This window comes from Coturnix japonica, chromosome 6, assembly GCF_054131305.1.
Source record: "Coturnix japonica strain WE chromosome 6, WE-NBRP24, whole genome shotgun sequence".
NCBI classification, from domain to species: Eukaryota; Metazoa; Chordata; class Aves; order Galliformes; family Phasianidae; genus Coturnix; species Coturnix japonica.
Window position 1 is genome coordinate 1,155,328 of NC_140668.1, and position 22,629 is coordinate 1,177,956.

Below are 22,629 nucleotides of genomic sequence, written 5' to 3' on the forward strand. Positions count from 1 at the left end.
TGGCCAAACCAAAAGCGATAACCTGCTGAGACACCAGGTCATTTTGCAAAGCAGCTTATGAAATACAGATCTTCTCCAGTTAAAGACATAATGACCTCGTGTCGAAGACCACCCAGTCATGGACACCAAGTGCACAGAACAATGCAGTTCATATACTTGTCTTTAAATCTATACCCCTGAATTTATTTCTACGATAGGAGGACATTTGCTTATACTTTGAACTCTCTGCTCTGATTTGGCACAGGCATGACTGTGATCACAGATGACAAGGGGCAAGTTGAGAAGACTAGGGGGATAAAGACCACCTTATAGTGTTTACAACCAACCTTATAAGACACAGAAAAACAATTTGTAAATTCAGAGCACCTGTGTGATGTTGCTTTAGATAGCTGGTAGTTTGTACACATCCCATCCACAAATAAATTCTTAATTGTGTTTGACACCAGGAGAGGGAAGTAAGTTGGGAAAAGAAAGAACACTGCTACAACACCCTGGAGCCACAAGAAGAACTTTAGCTGTGGGGCTGAAGAACGGCTCCTACTTGCAAAAGAAACTAGTTGGCTTTTTGATGATTCTAGTAACACTTATCTTTCACTACAGAGGAGGAGGCCAGCTGGCAAAGATTTCACCAGCTTCATGAATTATGACAGGGTATCACTGCTAACCTCCTTAGCTCTCTCTGGTACTTGCTCTCAGAACATTATTTTTCTCTTCTTCACCAGAAACAGGGAAAAATCACCCTCAGATTTTATGTGTAAGTTACAGCCTCTCTGTACCTTAGCTTTAATCCTGTCCAGTTCCTTCTGCAAGTGCAGTTTGTCTTCCTCAAGGTCACTGCGGTAGCGTGTAGTAACTTCAAGGGAAGCTTCTGACATAGACTGCTTTTTAAGAGCATCAGCAAGCTCCTGCTGCAGCTGTCTGACCAAACCCTAAGGAAACAGATAAACATGAGGAAAAACATGAAACCTGACTTTACTCCTTTAAACTGACTATATTATACAGTTCAACCATTTACCGGTCCTCCTTAATTCTAAGAGAAAAAACAATGAACCACAACAAAACAACACAATTTGGTCCTATGTGTAAAACTTACACCTGATGCATTTTAGAAATACAAAATCATTTTATGAATTGAAACATTTTAATTTATTCTAATTGTATAGCTTACCTCTCTTTCTTCTTTGTCAGTCTCATATTTAAAGACTTGTTCCCTTAAATCAGTACACTTGGTATTTAATTCCTTGTTTCTCTCTTCCATGAGGTAAACCTGCTTTTCACTGTCAGCTCTGAGTTTATTGAACATATCATGAAATCTGTCCTGGACATCATTCACAACCTTTTCTTTGATGATCCCCTTGTTCTGCAAATCTTCCAGCTGCTGACGGAGTAAAAGGTTTTCACTTTGGAGCTGGGCCAATCGTTCCTGCATAGATTCGTGCTTTATCATAAATTTACTGACTTGATCTTTCTCAAGTTGCCACGCATGCTCATTTTCTTTTGCTTGACACTGGGCTTGATTTAAGTCTTTTTGTGTCATTTCTAAAAGCAGTGTTTTTTCTCGAAGTGTTTGTTTCAACTGGTGAAGCTCGTTTTCTAGACTATTAACTTTGCTTTCCGTTTTACTCAGCTGCTGAGACAAGCTCTTGTTGCTCTCTCGCACCTCAGAGAGCTCACGATGGAGCTTGTCTTGTAAACGAAGCCATTCATCACGTTCTCTCTGAAATGTTCGTTCGGCATCACTTTTCAATGACTGATGACGTTCGAGATCTTGAACCACTGCATTCAAGCGGGAACAGAATGATTCAATCTCTGTTTCCAGTCTGTCTTTGCTTTCTTTTTTCTGTTCAAGCTTGGAAGTTAGCATTGCAGATTCCGTCCTGAGTAAATTCAGCTGTCCATTGTACTGAAATACTGTCTGTGTTAAGGTTTCCTCACTCAGTTTAAGTTCCTTCTGAAGAGAATCATTCTTTTCTTTCAAAGACTCATTTTCCTCTAAGTATTTTCCTTCATCCTCCTGGTGCTTAAGTTTTACTTGATCGAGTTCTAGTCTTAGCATAGCAATCTCTTCTTGCAGTAACTGATTTCTGTGTAGCAAATCCTTTTCTCTGTCATTAGTGTCACATTTCTGTGTGATAAAGGACAATAATGAATAGTTAGTTGGGAAATAAATTCAGGTTTAACCCATCAGGCAGCTAGGCACCACACTCTCATCACTAAGTGGGATGAGGGAGAGAACAGGAAACAAAACAGAACTCATGGGCTGTGATAAAAATAATTTATTAAGCAAAAAGATGAAGGAAATGGAAACAAGAAAGTGATGACAGTATAATAACGAATTCAAAAGCCAAGTAATAGGATCACAAACAGCCTCAGCCAACTTCTTTCCTAGTTAATCTCCAGATATCTGGACATTTCACGGGTAGAAACCTTAGAAATGATTGTAACAACTATACAGTGAAGAACAGCAGGCAGTTTAAGAGACTGGGAACACAATGTCTTATTTTCCAGTGGCTTCCTACTTCCACATGCAATTCAGGTCTATGTGGGATTGATGATGCTATTCAGAGTTTTTAGACAACAGTAACAAAATTTGGTTATATTGATAAACTGTAGATAATCCACCAAAAGGCACAAAAGGTTATTTTTCTTAAGGTTTTAGAATGAGCACAGTGAAGTATAACCAAATTAATTAGGAATGGAACTGCTTACCTCTGAATTTTTCCCGATAGTTTTTCTTGTCTCTTCTTCCAGCTCCTTCTGTCTCCACAGGTGGTTGCTCAAAATTCCTTCTTGCAGAGCTCTAGCACTCCTTTCATTAGAGAGCTGTCTCTGTGTTTCATCACGCTCTTCTTCAACCTACAGTAATATAGTTGAACTTGTGAATCTTGAGCAAAATCAGAATTAGCAATATTTCATTCTTTTTATTCTTACATTCTATTAATTCTAGTAAGAGCCATTTATCATAAAATCATAGAATGACCTGCATATCAATTTTCCATGTTTGCAAACAAACTTGTTTGCAAATCCCTCTATAACAAAAGAAGAAAACAAACAAACTAGAACTACTATTCTTGGAAACATACAGAGTTTAAGTAGAAACCCAAGTTATCTTTCTAACAAACTATATATACATACTAAAACCAGAGATGGACACTCATATGCTTACAGTCAAAGATTTAAAAACATCTATTCATCAATATGAGCACTAACACTAAGAACTGCACAAAACAAATGACTAAGATTTCCAAAAGCACAATAACTACACTTACTTTACCCCACTTAAGTCTTAAGTCTACATCTCTTCTACTAATATTTAGAAATGCTTCAGAAAATGTGCCAATCCATTTTCAGTTTACCAAAATCTAGCAATACTGCTGGATAAATTGAGTTGTATGAGATTTCCAAAGGCTATTAATGAAGTGACACACAGAAGAGGACTGACCAGCTGAACAGCAGACCAGGAGGTAAACTAATGCCAATGATGTCCCTGTTAAATCCAGGCAGACTGAAAGAGGTGATGCTAACTACTTACTGCTTCTGCCAGAGCAACGTGGCCACTGAGGATCCCTAATGACCACTTTCACATGTTCTTAATATGTTTGCAAATACAAGTTCTGAAAATTTGAGGCTTACTATTTATGGGGAAAAATACAACAGAACAGATCGAATTTCTGAGGTATATTTCAAACTGCGTAGAACCATGACAGGAATGCTGAAAAGTAGGTAAAGGCCAGTGAAAAGACCCTCAAAACTGTATGTAAGAACTGAAGAATTCATGCAGGTTGTGTACAGTGAGAACATCATCATCTCAATTGCATTTAATAAGCCACTAAACTTGTAATAAAAATAAAGGTGAGAGTTTTTCTGGATTCAGTCTTGATTGTAAGCAATTGAGGCAATTTACAGATTATCAGGTAAACAGTAACATTTAGGCCTAAATTTAAATTCATGTAAGTATACTTGAAAGAATACTACAAACAGTAACTGTAATTTCCTTCTGAAGAAAAAAAACCAATAAGAATAAAAACATTATATATATATATATACACATATAATATATATATAGATATATATATATTGACATACATATACACACACGCGCACAGAGTTCTGTAGTAATTAGGAAAAATAACTCAAAGAGAAGCTTTGCCTGAAGCACAAACCAAACTATAATTCTGAAAAATGTGAAAAGGTATCATGAACTTGTTTGTTCACGCTGGTTTCATGACAATGGTCCTCGAAATGCACCAAGATAATTACCTAATGTCTCTTCCACCAACAAGTTGAACATATTAGCATAAAATATCAGTTTGAAAGAAACAGAAAAACAGAAGATATATATTTAATATACCTGTTTCTTGAGCTGTTTCAGCGTTATTAACTCTGTTTCTAAATTCCTTACACGAAACTCAAGTTGTTGTTTTTCCTCTGTCTCTCTAGAATATTGATCCTCTTCCCTCTTTAGTTGCTTTCTTGTTTTTTCATATCGCATTTCAGCTCTATGTCTCTTTTCCTCTTCTTGTTTCACAGAAAATCTGGGATTTAAAAGAGAGTATTTGAGGAATTAAAGCACTGACAAAAAAGTAAATATGCCACATCATGAACCAGGAGAAACAACTTAAAACTGTAGAAATGTCACACTTTTTCAAATATAGAAGTTTTTCTGCAATTTTAAACTTTTAACATCACTCTAATTTCATTCCATTAGTGGTGGAAGACACCTTATACATGAGCTGCACAAGACTGACAAATAAGCCCTTAAGTGATGTACAAAATTCATCATGTATTTCCATGTCGACATAGGTAAACATGAACAGTAAACCATGAACTTTTACTAACAAAAATACACTGTTTTTAATATGTTGATCATCACCTATATAGTACAGATTCATAATGACTGCAAGTAATACCGATAAAACATCACATCACTTATCTAAGACAAATCAAAAACTTTTAAGAAGCCTTCCCTAAGACTATAACAACTGCTTACCATGTGTGGATGAACCTTTTCATTTCTTTTAATAAATTAAAGGATAAGGATAGTGTTCAAAAAAAGATTTGAATATCAGCAACCACTAACAAGTAGTTCAAAACATTGGCTGTAACATCAGTATTGAAGCAGCTTATTCTAAAGGAGAAAGATTTACATGTAGTCTTTAGCTTCCCAAAAAGTACAGCTTTTACTCATGTATAGCTAATACTGTTTTGAGATTTTACATAAAAGAAAAAATTAATTCCTTCTATTTACAGATGTTTGGGAATTCTGAAAAATGTTTAGAATCAAATCCAGGCCAAATCAGGAACGGCTTTGTCTTACTCACAATCCCCTTCCACGTACTGGGAGACTGCTGGCACATCCTGAAGTTTATTTCCCTCAGCTTATTCTCACAGAGTTTCATGCTCTGTGATCAGCCTGGAAAGCCTCTACTGAACTCACACATGTTGACTACGATCTCTTGAAGGCCATAAAAAGAAATGCACACAAGTACTTGGAGGCCAAAAGTTGGACCCAGTGCTCCAGACACAGACCAACTAGATGCTAAGTAGGGATGGACTCCTCCCTTCAGCTTCTTGACTCTGCAACCCAGGATGCTGCTGGCCTTCTCAGCTGCAAGATCATTCTGACTCACGTTGCACTTAATCTCTGCCAAAGCCCCCGGAGGCTTCTCAGCGAATCAGCTCACCAGCCAGAGCATTTCACTGTGTACACAAGGGGTTCCTCCATCCCATGAGCAAGGGCTTTGAATTCATTCTTGATTAATTTATTAGGCATAGGAGGTAAGATTCCAAAGACACGATTAGAGTCAGTGTTAAGGAAGAAATTCTCTGGGAAGCCTGGTCTGGTGGTTGGTGACCCTGCACATAGCAGGGGGGTTGAAACTAGATGATCATTGTGGTCCTTTTGAACCTGGGCCATTCTATGATTCTGTGATTAAGACCTCTATCACCTCCAGCAAAATTGATCTGAACCTCCACTGTGCATTTAGTTCTTCGAAAAATATACTTTTAAAACAGTTTGGGAAGCAGGGGACTACTCAGCATAGCTTTCAATACCGAGGAAAGTGCTTCAATTACAAGATTTAAAACAATCTAATTCTACGGATTATTTTATTAGCTTACCCTTTTACTGGCATTTCAAGTAATTTTGGTCTCTCCTCAGATGAAGAATTCTTTGTGTGTTTTTCTTCTATCATTTTTTCGTTCTTCCTTAGAGCAAGCTTTTCTTTTACTGGTTGATGGGTAATATTGCCCGCTGGTGTATTTGATTTATCAAGACTTTCCTGTTTCTCCACTGCTTGCATTTTGAAATGTTTCCGCTTCCTTTTTTTCTTCTCAACCTATGAAGAGAAAATTAAGCTTCATATATTTTTCTGATTCTAAAGGAGATCCAAGACCAAATAATCTAAGCTTGACTTTAAAAATAATGTAAAATAAAAAAGATTTTCCCCAAAAATTACTCTACAAAATGTACCAAGTCAATATATACTCTGAATTCACTCTTGATTTGAAGTATAACAATCAAACAAAAACAAAAAAGCAAAGCAGCCCTAAGGAAACAAACAATAGAAGCATTACTGATGGATAAGAAATCAGATGGACTACACAACAGTAGTTGTAGAAACACAAAGTATGAGTGGATGTATGATGTCGTACTTCCTTAATGATGAGGAAAAAAGCAAACTGAACTCAAAAGCAGAAACAGCTTCACAGCAATCAGGAATTTTAGTGAGAGGCAATGAAGGCACACCATGCACAAACCACAGCAAACGAAGAGATAAATCAAGACCCTGTTCAGAAGCTATTTTCATTCCTTGATCGACAATCAAAACTGGTGTACTTGTATGAATTTCTTTTGATGGTAATGAGGTGATAACTACTTACACTGCAACTGACTGCCACCTATTGTCAAACTGAAACAATACGTTTTGCTTTCTCAAAACCTTCTGATTACATTATGGGGAAAAGCACAGTTCTCCACTGCTTTCCTTATTTATGAGCAACGTTCTTCTCTTAAGACAAAAAAATCAATTTGCACAAAGCACCTTCTTTTAATGATCAATAGCTAACATGAACAGGACCATTGATACTGAGAAAGACTAAAGGAACAGCAGGTGAACTTCTACCTCTTTTTGTAGCTGTACCTTCTCTTTTTCCAAAGCCAGGAATACCATTTGCAGCATTCCTACCTTACTCTTAAATCTTTCCACATCTTGTTTTAGTTCTTCATCCAGATTCCTTTTCAGCATGCCACAAGGTTGCTGAGCATGCGGGAAAAGATTTTCGATTTCTGTTTCTCCTATTTCCTTGTTTTTGATTAGGCAGTCTCTGGGAACACTGTCACTAAGACAGATGTCCTTGCCAATTTTCTTCTCGCTTATAAAGCCAAGTGTACTTTCACCATTTGTGGAAACAGGTCTTATATTAGGAAGATTATTAGAAATGTCATCCCAAATATTTGTTTTTAAACAATGTCTCAGGGAATACTCAGGACTTCCCTCTACATCTCTACTAATCCCATTCTCATTTTCTTCCATTTCCTCTGCTTTTGATAGATGTACTTTTGTATTATCTGTGTAATTCGTGCAGCCTTCTTCATCTGGTATTCTCCAGGTATTTTCCATGCTCGCATTTAAGTTACTGTGATCAGGAAGGACACAGAGACTCGGAATAACTATTTCAGGTTTGGGTTCTTTTAGGTCTACGTTAAGTTTCACATCTCCAAATTCACCTTTACTTTCTAACTTATCACTTGATTCTGTCACACAAGATGAAACACAAAGACTCTTCAATTCTTCAATGAGGTCATCTTCTGACACTTCTGCCACAAGGGATGGAGCTTTCTCAGATTCATTAATTTCACCAAACAGCTGCTTCAGCTCTGCTGTAATGTTTTTAAAATTTGTTTTCAACTCCCTTTTCTCTTTTTCAATCCACATCCTTTCGTATCTTTCTTCCCACGACTTTAGACTTAACTGCTTGTCAGCACTGTGGGATTCCTCATTTTCTGCTAGGGCTTCCTGATGAGAAATTTCTGCTTTGTCAGTCTGCTTTTCATGTGCTGTATTTTCTATCAAGTTGGTAGTTTCTAAAACATATTTATCCTTAAGTAAGCAGGTAAAGACAGAAAAATTACCAAGAAAAATGAAATTACCATTAAGCCATATAATTTACATTGCAAACTCATCCCATCATACAACAACAACAAAACAAAGATACCTTATTTATTTTTTCCTCAAAACAGAAGGATCGAGTTTAGAAACATTAACCAATAAAACAATCAGTAACAACAGAAAACACAACTGCCCAAATTTTCCCATACTCCATTACTTTCTACTGACTGTCCCTTTAAACCCCCTGCTGGTGAGCGTTCATAACAAGTGTGAGTGATCATAACAAGCTTTTTTACTAACCACCACAAGGGACTGGCTACATTACAATCACTTATGCTCCTCAGAGTCAGAATTATTAAATTCTATTCCAAGCTCCCAAGACAAATATTTACAAGGAATACCTGTTCATTCCTGCCCTCAGCCCAAAAATCAAGAACTGAGACATCTATCCAAACGGTACCATGCCTCATGCTCACTGACCAGCTCCTCTCTCCAGCCTTCTCACTATCTCTGACTTCACAGTCCCTGCAAAGTTGCCCTTGGTTTGTGTTCCCTTCCGAACAAGGTCTGCAGCCTTGGCATCCCAAGGAACCACAACTATTGTCCTTCTTACTCTGGTTATAGAGGCCCTTTTCTCCTTCCACATCGTAACTCCACAAAAATCTTTCACAATGGAGAGCATCTCAGTCACCACCTGTCTCAGCCACTTCATTTCCAAGCTCCATTCACTTTGCACATCTACTACCACCTTCCAATACTTCAGGTCCACACTCTACCTGCTGAAATGAATCACATCCCTCTTCCACAGTGCCTTGGATGTATGATGATATTACTTCCTCCACTTCCCTTGAGGTATTACAGAAGACTCCAGACACTCAATGAAGATCCCTACCCAGTCCTGTATGCTCAATACAAACAGGACGCCTAGCCTATATTCCTCCATAATGGCCTTCAAAAAAAATATTTTCGAACACTTACTAACTTGATCAGACAAGGAGATATTTTGCAGAGGCAGAGAAAGCACTGACAGATCATATTTCAGGTTTTTACTTAATCTTTCTAATACACAGAGGAAAATCTGGCGTGTTTTGTCAAAGAAATAATCACATGATATAAAATTTTGCTCCCAACTGAGTATGTATTTTACATAAGAAAAAACAAAAAACCCACCACATGACTGCACTGTTTCTCAGAATTGCACGCAAGGAAAACAGTGGTCAATGTTTAAGCAAACTAGCTGGAAATGTACCTGGACAATGATATGTATCCATCACAACAGCAAGCATTTTATACAGCCATGAGAAGACAGTATCTAACATCAGATGATACAAACTTCATGTGCAAGATGCTTTTTTCAGAACCACTTACTGACTGGTAAGCTTTCTTTTAACTTACAATACAGTTTATCAATTCAGATTATAATTCACAATATTTGGTTTCACATACCTGCCTCCCAAAGTTTTCAGTGGCATCCTTGACCATCTCTTTTTTAGCTGATGACGACACATGAACGGTAGATTCTGAGCGCTCACCTACAGTGAAAAAATTACATCTTTATAACGAACATGACTTATTACAAATTAATTATACCTAAAGTACATCCTAAATCATTGCATTTGTGAGAAAATAGCACAAACTAACACAGCCTCTCAAGCGTATTATTATTTACGATTTGAACATAATATTACAAAACAGTTTGAAGATGCCTCTGTGCGAACTAATCCCTCTCAGGGCATTTTCCCTTTCATTCCTAAGGGAAATTTGATGAAAATCAGTCAGAAATACACCTTTAAGAATCTCAAATGGTTTACATGTAGAACTATATTTATACATACATGACACACTGTATGCTATACAGCAATCGGCTAGATTCCTCTAGCTACTTTCATTTCTCCTTGTTTTGTGCCACAAAGGGTCTTGTTTAACCCTTTTAGAGTTAGAAATACTTGTACCATAGGAATTATAACACTCTGCAGAAGAAATACAGCTTGCTGAAACCCAAACATAGGAGTTTGAGACAAACTTTCACATATATTTCTTAATACCTGATCTTTGAGCAAATACATGGATTAAAGAAAAAAAAACAGACACGAGGAAGGATGAACAGAAAATACATGAAATAATGACACAAAATGAGCTATGAAAAGACTGTTTTTCCTATCTAACTTTGCCACGTCCCACACCATCACTGGACTACATTTCACATGACTACATAAAACAGACAAAACAAGAACTCACAGAATCACAGAAACACAAAGGATGGAAAAGACCTCCAAGATCATGGGTAAATTAGGTTGCTAAGTCACTATCCACCATATTTAAAGAGTTGTGGCAGTCAGGTAAAACCCTTAGTGACAGGAGAAAGGGAAACATCACACTTGTTTTTAAAGAGTTTAAGAAAGGAGGTACTTTCCATGGCCCAGACAACCTTCTATTATGGAGTGACTAGAGTGGAGGATAAAGAAATAGCAACTGATGTTAGCTACCTAGAGAGCTCATCTCTCTAAATTGGAGAAATATCATGGATGGATTCTTTGGTAGACAGAGAAGTGCTGCCAAGTGGTGTATCTGATATGTTAGTGAAAAGAGATCGCATTCAGACGGATACTGACAGCCTACAGAAGCAGATCTTATGATGTTCAGCAAGGCCAAGCGCAAGATCCTGCACCTGGGCTGGGAAGTCATCAGCTTCAGCACAGGCTGGACAATGAACAGACTGAGAGCAGTCCTGTGGAAAAGGACTTGGGGATAATGCTGGATGAAGAATTACATATAAGCTGAGAATGCATGCTTGCAGTCCAAAAAGCCAATTGCACCCTGGGCCACAAAAAAAGAAGCACTGCATGGCCAGAAGGCCAAGAGAGGTGGTGTCCCCTTCTACTCCACTCTTTCAAAACCCTACCAGGAGCACCAAGTTCATCTCTGGGGCCCCCAGCACAAAAAATCTCTGGCTAGAGCAGGTCCAGGGAAGGGTCTCAAAAAACAATTTGAGGACTGGAACACTTTTCCTATGAGGAAAGCTGACAGAGTTGGGGAATAGAAGAGTTTGCAGAGACCATATGATGGCCTTTCAATAATTAATGGGGGCTTACACGAAAGACTTTTAACTATGGCCTGTAGTGACAGAGCAAAGGGTAACAGTTTTAAACTAAAAGATCGTTCAGATTAGATATAAGGAATAAATTCTTGATGAGGGTGATGAGGCACTGCAACAGGTTACCCACAGCTAGGAAGTTTCAATTAGGTGATTTTTAAAGGTCCTTTCCAGCCCAATTCTATAATTCAATGATTCTAACCACCTTTTGTGCATCTTTCAGAAACAATAGCACTGCAGTAGAGAATCTCCTTTTCTTTATGCAAACACACGTACATTTTTTTTCTAGAAAGAAGTTTAACCTCTATTGTCATCAAAAGAAACAGTACCTTTTTTCCCAAGACATGGATGTCAAACAGCTTGGAGCAATTTCCATTCCATACTTAGAAGTTGCAATAGTTTTCTGAACTCTTATCTAATCATCTACTTCATATGCTTGCTTATATAGGTTTTCACCTGATTTGTAATTTTCAGGGCTCGTTGTAGAAATTCTAAGACCTTAATAGGGAACTGTTTTGTATCTTGCTAACAAATACTTAAATTCACATATATCAGAATTAAGAAATTAAGAACCCATTGAGGTTAGATATACTCTCTCCCATGTATAATAAATGATCTAGCTGCTTCACTTTTATTTATCTTTCCCAACCAAAAGGAATACCTGCCAACATACTTCCACTCACTGCCTCCCACCTACACTCTCTTTCCCATGTCCTTCCACTAGCTCTAAACTCAGTGGCCAGTTTAAACAAAACATGAGAGGATGGCTTTGGAAGAGCATACGTAATACATGTTTTCATACAACTGCCAGAGAGGCAAAGAAAAAGCCAGGTAAATAATCAATCATGCTAATGAAGCATAAGCCTGTGAACCACCCATTCTGTCCCACCTGCAGCTCCTGGACAGCTCCATCTGCAGACCCTAGACAGGAATCAGACACAGGACATGACCCCTGTTGCTCCTCTGCAGATCGGTATATTTGGCAATGAGAAGGAAATGAGTAAATGTGGACTGCCTGACAAGGGGTGATGATAGCAGGTATGCTGGAGGAACCTTACACTGTAGAAGGATGTTTACAAATGTTGAATGGAGCTCTAGTGGAGAAAACACCCAAAGATAGAGCCATATTTCATTAAATCTGCTGCTGAAATAACATCTTGCTAGCAAAACATTAATTTAATATGAAGAATTTACAACTACAATGTATCTGCCCACAAAGGGACATGACAAAAAAAAAAACAACAACTATTTATAAATACCTTCAATATCATCTACACTCAATTTCTCCTGTGGATCTGCAAAACAAATGAATCAAATGCTTAATTAAATATGCTTATCAGAAAGATTTTTGAAGCTAAAATCAGAATATAAAAGACATCATTACCTGATTTTTGCTTTTCTGTTTTTGAAGATGTTTCATTCATCTCTAAAACTGCAGAAACCTTTAACTATGAAAGACAAACCAATGAAAAATAAACACCCATACATTCAAAATAACTACATATTCATTAATGAGCAGGACAAGTAGATTTCAATGAAAAGCATTTACCTGCAAATTACTGGGTTTCTCTGAAAGGCCTGGAGGTGAAAAATGAAAGCGTTATTTTATTTAATTGAAGATATCTTTTATTCTTTACAACATTAGTAGGCTCTGTAATTGTTTCTTGCACAAATTACTTCATTGAGAGTGAAATAGCTAATATCCAATTGTCTTATCACACAGAACTTGTAGTAGTATATAAGAAATACAGAGTAATTCCCATCATCCACCTTTTATTAAAAAAAAAAAAAAAAGAATCAAATCACAGAATGACAACAATTCATGTGAAGCATTAAGTTATGTCTATTAAGAGAACAAGATTAAAATATTTTGTTCCTTTTGGAAGCTGAATTCTGCTTTCTGGAAAAATTAGTTAGAGCAGATAGCTCTGGCTTCTTAATGACCAATCAAGAAAGAACCCAGCAGAACTATGACTACTTCTATTCTAGCAGTGCATAATGTTGAGGCTACTTTCTCATTAACAGCTTATGGAAAGCAAGGGTACAGACACAGCAACCTCATACAAACGTCATTCAATGAGGTAAAAACAATCTGGTTCTCAACTGACCTCTCTGGATCAGTTTGCAAGGAAATAAATGATACAAACATTGCTTGGTTGTAATGCACAACATGTGCATTATTCCAAACCTTTTTCAAGTTTAGTGTCAAATCTTATTTCCTAACTCTCACAACCTACTGCCCTGTGCTGCAGTCATCTTATACTTTACGACTCCATTCATGAAACAAGCATACAAAATGCTTCTACGAACTGTTCCACAAAAGAATTTTTACATTTAAATAAATACTAAAAACAAATCATCAAGACTTGATTTTCGAACACTAGGTGGTCAAGTAACATGGAAATACATTAGAAAGATTATCACAGTCACCTCTTCCCCCCTCCCACACTGATTTCAAGCTTAGCAGAATCATAAGAAGCAGACATTAAAGATAATTGGTAAGTTGATTTATGGATTCCAGAAGCTTGCTAAGATTTGGTGTCTGCTTACAAAAATAAAATTGCACTTGCCTTTTAGGCTATGTCATTGAATCCACATTATAAGCCATATTGCCAAAGCACTCTCAAAAAGATAAAAGCTTTATTCCAATAGCAAAACTTCCAGCACACTTATGATCAATCAGGATGGTCATAAAGCAAATGCCATGAGCTGCAGGTGGAAACCCGCAGCAACATAACAAGAATTTGCCCACATATTTTAGTTCTTAAAGCAAAACATGAAACTAAAAATAAAAAAAAATAAACAAACAAAAAGATTAACCAAATTTTCTTCTGCTGATTATCCAGGAATATCCAAATCCTCAGACAGATAAATCTCAAACCAGATACCACTCTCAACACTTTAAGTGTTCACTGCTGTTAATTAACATCAGCCAAGCACTTCATTGCTACAGCACATACTCGCAACACAACAGGACTCAAAAAGGAAAACACAGGAAAATGTACAATCGTCTATAAACTCAGACAAATCTAATCTATGAGATACTTACCCTTGTTGTGCTCCCCTGAAACAATCTGCAAGTGTAATCCAAGTTCATCTGCAGCTGGGAGAAACACAGGAGGAGATGCTTTCCTCGGACTTTCAGAACAAGGCTGTACAATACAGTACATATGCATAAGAATTTGCACAAAACTTTTTTTTTTTTTTAAAATAAAATCTAACAAAGGATTTTGCATTTTAAATAAAAGGGCAAAAAAATCCTCACAACACATCTAAACTATTCCATAATGTTGATTAAGGCTGGCAAATCACAGAGCCACACAAGAAATTAACACAGGAAATCAAGATGTTAATAGTGAACAAGAATCTGCAGCTCTGTGTTGATTGAACATTTGCATCAAATTTGTATCTGGCATTCAAGTTTCAGCTTACGTTGCTGGGGCACATATCCCACAGTGGCGAGTTAGTGCATGACTATGTTGCAAAACCAAGTAAGAATTGCTTTGATTAAATGCAAAAAGGCAAAACTAATAGCGATTAAGCTATCTAGAAAATCTTGTATTTTAAAGAAAGGAGTGGGGAATTAGTTTTTTTCCCCACAACAAAGGCTAGAGGGGAAGTAGCTATTCTGTTACATTACTGTGCTAGAAAATCAACTCAAGAGCCTGCAGCCAAATGGCCGATACAAGAAGCTTAACCTAACTTTGTCCCAGTACTATCTCAACAGAGAACCTACTCTTCAAGCATTTCAAACACCCTCAGATACAGGACATCGAGCAGCAGCAACATGGGGTAAATAAGCCTCACCAGGGGCAGAGCTCAACTCAAAGGCAAGCTCTCACGTAGTTCTCATCTGGCTCTCCCACAGACCGGGGAGATGCACATATCACAGAAAGTACCTCAGAATCCCAGGGAGAATCAGACTCTTCCTTTTTCTCTGCTCCTACTGCAGGTTGGGCTTCTACAAAAAAAAAGGAGAAATAGAGACACTGAGAAATATACTGCACTGCACTTTTATACACCATCAGTCAAATAAAGGAGCTGAAAGATGAGCAGTAATTCTGCAGCAATTGACAAACCAAACAATGAGTTCCACTCAAGGGTAACTTTACAAACAAACACATCACAGTATTCTCTTTACTCCTCTTCATCTGTTTTCCAGCAGAAGATGCCCAAGTAGGACAGCTGACATGGCTATGTCCATCATGTTTGGACAATGTTCTGTGCAGCATCTTACCAATAGCTACACATGCTCTGAAGAAGTCTACTGCAACAAGCAGTGCTCTGGAGTCAGACAATGGAAATAGTATCTTCTGCTTTCACACCCTGGGGTCTATGCCAAATTACCTAACTCTCTCTGAGCTGGTCATGCTCTCAAGCCCACAGAGGTTTAGCAAAGGAGAGATCTCCTACATTTTACAACTGAACAAGGTGAGGCAATCTGCTTTTGGCTGAAGCCCTGAAAAACCACAGCTTTTCAATCTGATAGTACCCATTGGAAAGGAAATCAGCAGTGCCACACACAAGACACACTAGACTACCTACTTGTTTTGTTCAGATATAGGAGAACACAGCAACAAAATTAATAAAGAAACTTGCATCAGACATAATCATTAGGAACCCAGCACCACCATTTGTGACCTTTAGGAAAGAACGAAAAGCAACAAAAGCTGCAGACCTTCTCCACCACAGCAGGTAGGGTTCACAGCTAAATCTTAAAGCAGATACCACTCTCACCACTTTAAGAAACCACTTAAAGCAAAGAAAAACACACAAACGAATACATATCCAAAAAACATACATAATGAACTCAAGAACCTTACGGACTAATCAAGCAGGCCAGCAAGTGCAGTGTTCACTGCTGTTAATTAACATATGCCAAGCACTTCATTGCTACAGCACATACAACAGAACAGGACTAACAAGGAAAACAAAAGAAAATGTTCACTTGTCTATAAACTCAGACAAATCCAATCTATGAGATATTTACCCTTGTTGTTCTCTCCTGAAACACTCTGCAAGCGTACTCCATGTTCATCTGCAGCTGGGAGAGACACAGCAAGTGATGCCATCTTCAGACCTTCAGAACAAGGCTGTACAATACAGTACATATGCATAAGAATTTGCACAAAACTTTATTTTATTTTAAATAAAATCTAACAAATGTTTTTGCATTTTAAATAAAAGGGCAAAAAAATCCTCACAATTCATCTAAACTATTCCATAATGTTGATTAAGGCTGGCAAATCACAGAGCCACACAAGAAATTAACACAGGAAATCAAGATGTTGATTGTGAACAAGAATCTGCAGCTCTGTGTTGATTGAACATTTGCATCAAATTTGTGTCTGGCATTCAAATATGAGCCTACATTGCTGGGGCACATGTCCCACAATGTTGAGTGAGTGCATCACTACGTTGCATAAGGAAGATTTGATTTGCTTAAAGGCCAAAAAGGCAAAGCTGATAGCGATTAAAGATATCTACAAAATCTTGTATTTTTAAGAAAGGAGTAGGGAATCAGTTTTTTTTCCCAACAACAAAGGCTAGATGGGAAGTAGTTATTCTGTTTCACTACTGTGCTAGAAAATCAACTCAAAAGCCTGCAACCAAAGGGCCGATACAAGAAGCTTAACCTAACTTTGTCCCAGTACTATCTCCACACAGAACCTACACTACAAGTATTTCGTTGACCCTCAGATACAAGACATCGAGCAGCAGCAATATGGGGTAAATAAGCCTCATCAGCAGAAAGGCTCAACGCAAAGGCAAGCTCTCACGTAGTTCTCATCTGGCTCTCCCACAGACTGGGGAGATGCACATATCACAGAAAGTACCTCAGAATCCCAGGGAGAATCAGACTCTTCCTTTTTCTCTGCTCCTACTGCAGGTTGGGCTTCTACAAAAAAATAGGAGAAATAGAGACACTGAGAAATATACTGCACTACACTTTTATACCCCATCAGTCAAATAAAGGATCTGAAAGACGAGCAGTAATTCTACAGCAAAGAACAAACCAAACAGTGAGTCCCACTCAAGGGTAACTTTACACCCAGTCACATCACAGTATTCTCTTCACTCCTCTTCATCTGTTTTCCAGCAGAAGATGCCCAAGTAGGACAGCTGACATGGCTATGTCCATCAAGTTTGGACAATGTTCTGTGCAGCATCTTACCAATAGCTACACATGCTCCGAAGAAGTCTACTGCAACAAGCAGTGCTCTGGAGTCAGACAATGGAAATAGTATCTTCTGCTTTCACACCCTGGGGTCTATGCCAAATTACCTAACTCTCTCTGAGCTGGTCATGCTCTCAAGCATACAAAGGAGTAGCACAAGAGAGACCTCCAACATTTTACAACTGAACAAAGAGAGACACTGGAAAAGTCTTCTCTGACTTTGAATCAGGTCTGCTCTTGGCTGAAGCCCTGAAAAACCACAGCTTTTCAATCTGATAGTACCCATTGGAAAGGAAATCAGCAGTGCCACACACAAGACACACTAGACTACCTACTTGTTTTGTTCAGATATAGGAGAACACAGCAACAAAATTAATAAAGAAACTTGCATCATACATAATCATTAGGAACCCAGCACCACCATTTGTGACCTTTAGGAAAGAACGAAAAGCAACAAAAGCTGCAGACCTTCTCTACCACAGCAGGCTAGGGTTCACTGCTAAATCTTAAACCAGATACCACTCTCACCACTTTAAGTAAAAACATAAAGCTAAGAAAAACACCCAAATGAAAACATATCCAGAAAGCATACAGAATGAACTCAAGAACCTTATGGACCAATCCAACAGGCCAGCAAGTGCAGTGTTCACAGCTGTTAATTAACATATGCCAAGCACTTCATTGCTACAGCACATACAACAGAACAGGACTAACAAGGAAAGCAAAAGAAAATGTTCACTTGTCTATAAATTCAGACAAATCCAATCTATGAGATATTTACCCTTGTTGTTCTCCCCTGAAACACTCTGCAAGCGTACTCCATGTTCATCTGCAGGTGGGAGAAACACAGGAGGAGATGCTTTCCTCGGACCTTCAGAACAAGGCTGTACAATACAGTACATATGCATAAGAATTTGCACAAAACTTTATTTTATTTTAAATAAAATCTAACAAATGTTTTTGCATTTTAAATAAAAGGGCAAAAAAATCCTCACAATTCATCTAAACTATTCCATAATGTTGATTAAGGCTGGCAAATCACAGAGGCACACAAGAAATTAACACAGGAAATCAAGATGTCGATTGTGAACAAGAAGCTGCATCTCTGTGTTGATTGAACATTTGCATCAAATTTGCGCCTGGCATTCAAATATGAGCCTACATTGCTGGGGCACATGTCCCACAATGTTGAGTGAGTGCATCACTACGTTGCATAAGGAAGATTTGATTTGCTTAAAGGCCAAAAAGGCAAAGCTGATAGCGATTAAAGCTATCTACAAAATCTTGTATTTTTAAGAAAGGAGTAGGGAATCAGTTTTTTTTCCCAAAAACAAAGGCTAGAGAGGAAGTAGTTATTCTGTTTCACTACTGTGCTAGAAAATCAACTCAAAAGCCTGCAACCAAAGGGCCGATACAAGAAGCTTAACCTAACTTTGTCCCAGTACTATCTCCACACAGAACCTACACTACAAGTATTTCGTTGACCCTCAGATACAAGACATCGAGCAGCAGCAACATGGGGTAAATAAGCCTCACCAGGGGCAGGGCTCAACTCAAAGGCAAGCTCTCATGTAGTTCTCATCTGGCTCTCCCACAGACCGGGGAGATGCACATTTCACAGAAAGTACCTCAGAATCCCAGGGAGAATCAGACTCTTCCTTTTTCTCTGCTCCTACTGTGGGTTGGGCTTCTACAAAAAAAAAGGAGAAATAGAGACACTGAGAAATATACTGCACTGCACTTTTATACCCCATCAGTCAAATAAAGGATCTGAAAGACGAGCAGTAATTCTACAGGAATTGACAAACCAAACAATGAGTTCCACTCAAGGGTAACTTTACAATCAAACACATCACAGTATTCTCTTCACTCCTCTTCATTTCTTTTCCAGCAGAAGATGCCCAAGAAGGACAGATGACATGGCTATGTCCATCAAGTTTGGACAATGTTCTGTGCAGCATCTGACCAATAGCTACACATGGTCTGAAGAAGTCTACTGCAACAAGCAGTGCTCTGGAGTCAGACAATGGAAATAGTATCATCTGTTCTGACAACAAGGGGCAATTACCGAAGTACCCAACTCACTCTGATCTGGTCATGCTCTCAAGTATACAAAGGAGTAGCACAGGAGAGATCTCCTGCATTTTACAACTGAACAGGGTGAGGCAATCTGCTCTTGTCTGAAGCCCTGAAAAACCACAGCTTTTCAATCTGATAGTACCCATTGGAAAGGGAATCAGCAGTGCCACACACAAGACACACTAGACTACCTACTTGTTTTGTTCAGATATAGGAGAACACAGCAACAAAATTAATAAAGAAACTTGCATCATACATAATCATTAGGAACCCAGCACCACCATTTGTGACCTTTAGGACAGAACGAAAAGCAAGAAAAGCTGCAGACCTTCTCCACCACAGCAGGCTAGGGTTCACAGCTAAATCTTAAACCAGATACCACTCTCACCACTTTAAGTAAAAACATAAAGCAAAGAAAAACACCCAAATGAAAACATATCCAGAAAGCATACAGAATGAACTCAAGAACCTTATGGACTAATCCAACAGGCCAGCAAGTGCAGTGTTCACTGCTGTTAATTAACATATGCCAAGCACTTCATTGCTACAGCACACACTCACAACAGAACAGGACTAACTAGGAAAACAAAAGAAAATGTTCACATGTCTATAAACTCAGACAAATCCAATCTATGAGATAGTTACCCTTGTTGTTCTCCCCTGAAACACTCAGCGAGCTTACTCCATGTTCATCTGCAGCTGGGAGAGACACAGCAAGAGATGCCATCCTTGGACTATCAGAACCAGGCTGCACAATATAAAGCAAATGCATAAGAATTCGTACAAAACTTTATTTTTTATTTTTTAATCAAATGTTTCATGGGATTCTGTATCTCTAATGTAAGGGTAAAAGAGTCCTCACAACTCATCTAAACTATTTCGTAATGATGATTAAGCTTTGCAAACAGGAGAGCCACCAAAGTAACACAGGAAATCAATATGTCGATTGTGAACAAGTAGCTGCAGCTCTGTGTTGATCCAGCTTTAGCATTAAATTTGTGCCTGGCATTCAAATTTCAGCTTATGTTGCTGGGGCACAAGTCCCACAGTGGTGAGTGAGTGCATCACTACGTTGCAAAAGCAAGTATGATTTGATTTGATTAAAGGCTAACAAGGCAAAGCTAATAGCGATTAAAGCTATCTAGAAAATCTTGTATTTTAAAGAAAGGAGTGGGGAATTAGTTTTTTTACCCACAACAAAGGCTAGAGGGGACGTAGCTACAGACCCTGCTCACTCTCATCTTGAGAATTGAATGATATTTCCTTAACAGAAAGAATAATCTCAGCAAGCACAATTAGTGTCTGCTGAACATGATTTTGAAAAATCGGATTAAGTTTGTTAGAGAAGACAGAGGTTCTATACAGAAAAACCTAAATGTCTGGGTTGCTCAAACTTGGGTCATCGTTTTAATTCTCACTGGATCAGCAGAACAGAACCATATAGAGATAAAAATACAGTACTCAAAGAAACCCCCTTGTGGAGATCATATATTCTCAAGCAGCAATAAACTGTGCTGTATCAATACTGAGCTAGAAAATCAACTCAAAAGCCTGCAGCCAGGACACCTATATAAGCAGTTAGACCTAACTCTGTCCCAGTATTATCGCAATAGAGAACCTACGCTACAAGTATTTAAAGGACCCTCAGTTACACACGGAGCAGCAGCAACATGGGGTATATGACCCTCATCAGGGACAGGGGTCAACTCAAAGACAAGCTTTCATGTACTTGTCAATTGGCCCTTCCCCAGACTGGGGAGATGCACATTTCACAGAAAGTACCTCAGAATCCCAGGGAGAATCAGACTCTTCCTTTTTCTCTGCTCCTACTGTGGGTTGGGCATCTAAATAACAAGGACAAGAGAGACACTGAGAAATTTACTGCCCTCCACTTTAATCCCCCATCAGTCAAACAAAGGATCTGAAAGAAGAGCAGTAGTTCTACAGCAAAGGACAAACGAAGAAATGCGTTACTCTCACGGTTAAGTTAACACCCAGTCACATCACAGTATTATATTTACTCCCCTTTATCTCTTTTCCAGTAAAATATGCCTAAGAATGGCAGCTGATATGGCTAAATCCATCATGTTTGGACAGTGTTCTGTACAGCATCTGACCAACAGCTACACAAGCTCTGAAGAAGTCTACTACAACAAGCAGTGCTCTGGATTCAGACAATGGAAATAGTATCTTCTGCTTTCACACCCTGGGGTCTCTGCCAAATTACCCAGCTCTCTCTGATCAGGTCATGCTCTCAAGCATACAAAGGTGTAGCAAAGGAGAGATCTCCTACATTTCACAACTGAACAATTGAGGTACTGGAAAAGTATTCTCTAAGTTTGAATCAGGTCAGCTCTTGGCTGAAGCCCTGAAAACCCACAGCTTTTCAATCTGATAGGGAAAAGAAACAATTTCTGACCTTTAGGAAAGACTGAAAAGGAACAAAAGCTACAGTACTTCTCTACCACAGCAGGCTAGGGTTCACAGCTAAATCGTAAACCAGTTACCACTCTCACCACTTTAAGAAACCACTTAAAGCAAAGAAAAACACACAAACGAATACATATCCAAAAAACATACATAATGAACCTAAGAACCTCCTGGACTAATCCAACAGGCCAGCAAGTGCAGTGTTCACTGCTGTTAATTAACATCAGCCAAGCACTTCATTGCTACAGCACATACAACAGAACAGGACTAACTAGGAAAACACAAGAAAAAGTTCACTTGTCTATAAACACAGACAAATCCAATCTATGAGATAGTTACCCTCATTGTGCTCCCATGAAACACTCAGCGAGCTTACTCCATGTTCATCTGCAGCTGGGAGAGACACAGCAAGAGATGCCATCCTTGGACTATCAGAACCAGGCTGCACAATATAAAACAAATGCATAAGAATTCGTACAAAACTTTATTTTTTATTTTTTAATCAAATGTTTCATGGGATTCTGTATCTCTAATGTAAGGGTAAAAGAGTCCTCACAACTCATCTAAACTATTTCGTAACGATGATTAAGCTTTGCAAACAGGAGAGCCACCAAAGTAACACAGGAAATCAAGATGTCGATTGTGAACAAGTAGCTGCAGCTCTGTGTTGATCCAGCTTTAGCATTAAATTTGTGCCTGGCATTCAAATTTCAGCTTATATTCCTGGGGCACAAGTC

The 22,629-nt window shown here is 38.4% G+C and overlaps 1 protein-coding gene across 10 annotated transcripts in view; it reads right to left on the minus strand.

The window, feature by feature from the left end:
* LOC107306748 (uncharacterized) overlaps nt 1–22,629 on the minus strand; it is a 57,123-nt gene that overhangs the window by 12,468 nt on the left and 22,026 nt on the right. For 4 of the 10 annotated variants that reach the window (XM_085550684.1, XM_085550680.1, XM_085550682.1 and 1 more), the window contains 19 exons: nt 22,232–22,334; nt 21,245–21,306; nt 20,108–20,210; nt 19,012–19,073; nt 18,165–18,267; nt 17,043–17,104; nt 16,196–16,298; nt 15,105–15,166; nt 14,255–14,357; nt 12,755–12,783; nt 12,590–12,653; nt 12,465–12,500; nt 9,558–9,643; nt 7,125–8,102; nt 6,121–6,338; nt 4,352–4,535; nt 2,710–2,856; nt 1,169–2,125; nt 777–929 (listed from right to left, as the gene is read on the minus strand). In XM_085550684.1, the coding sequence (XP_085406810.1) occupies nt 777–929; nt 1,169–2,125; nt 2,710–2,856; nt 4,352–4,535; nt 6,121–6,338; nt 7,125–8,102; nt 9,558–9,643; nt 12,465–12,500; nt 12,590–12,653; nt 12,755–12,783; nt 14,255–14,357; nt 15,105–15,166; nt 16,196–16,298; nt 17,043–17,104; nt 18,165–18,267; nt 19,012–19,073; nt 20,108–20,210; nt 21,245–21,306; nt 22,232–22,334 (3,615 nt within the window). The remainder of the gene's footprint in view (nt 1–776; nt 930–1,168; nt 2,126–2,709; nt 2,857–4,351; nt 4,536–6,120; nt 6,339–7,124; nt 8,103–9,557; nt 9,644–12,464; nt 12,501–12,589; nt 12,654–12,754; nt 12,784–14,254; nt 14,358–15,104; nt 15,167–16,195; nt 16,299–17,042; nt 17,105–18,164; nt 18,268–19,011; nt 19,074–20,107; nt 20,211–21,244; nt 21,307–22,231; nt 22,335–22,629) is intronic. The other 6 variants (XM_085550686.1, XM_085550683.1, XM_085550681.1 and 3 more) reach the window with 5 other exon arrangements.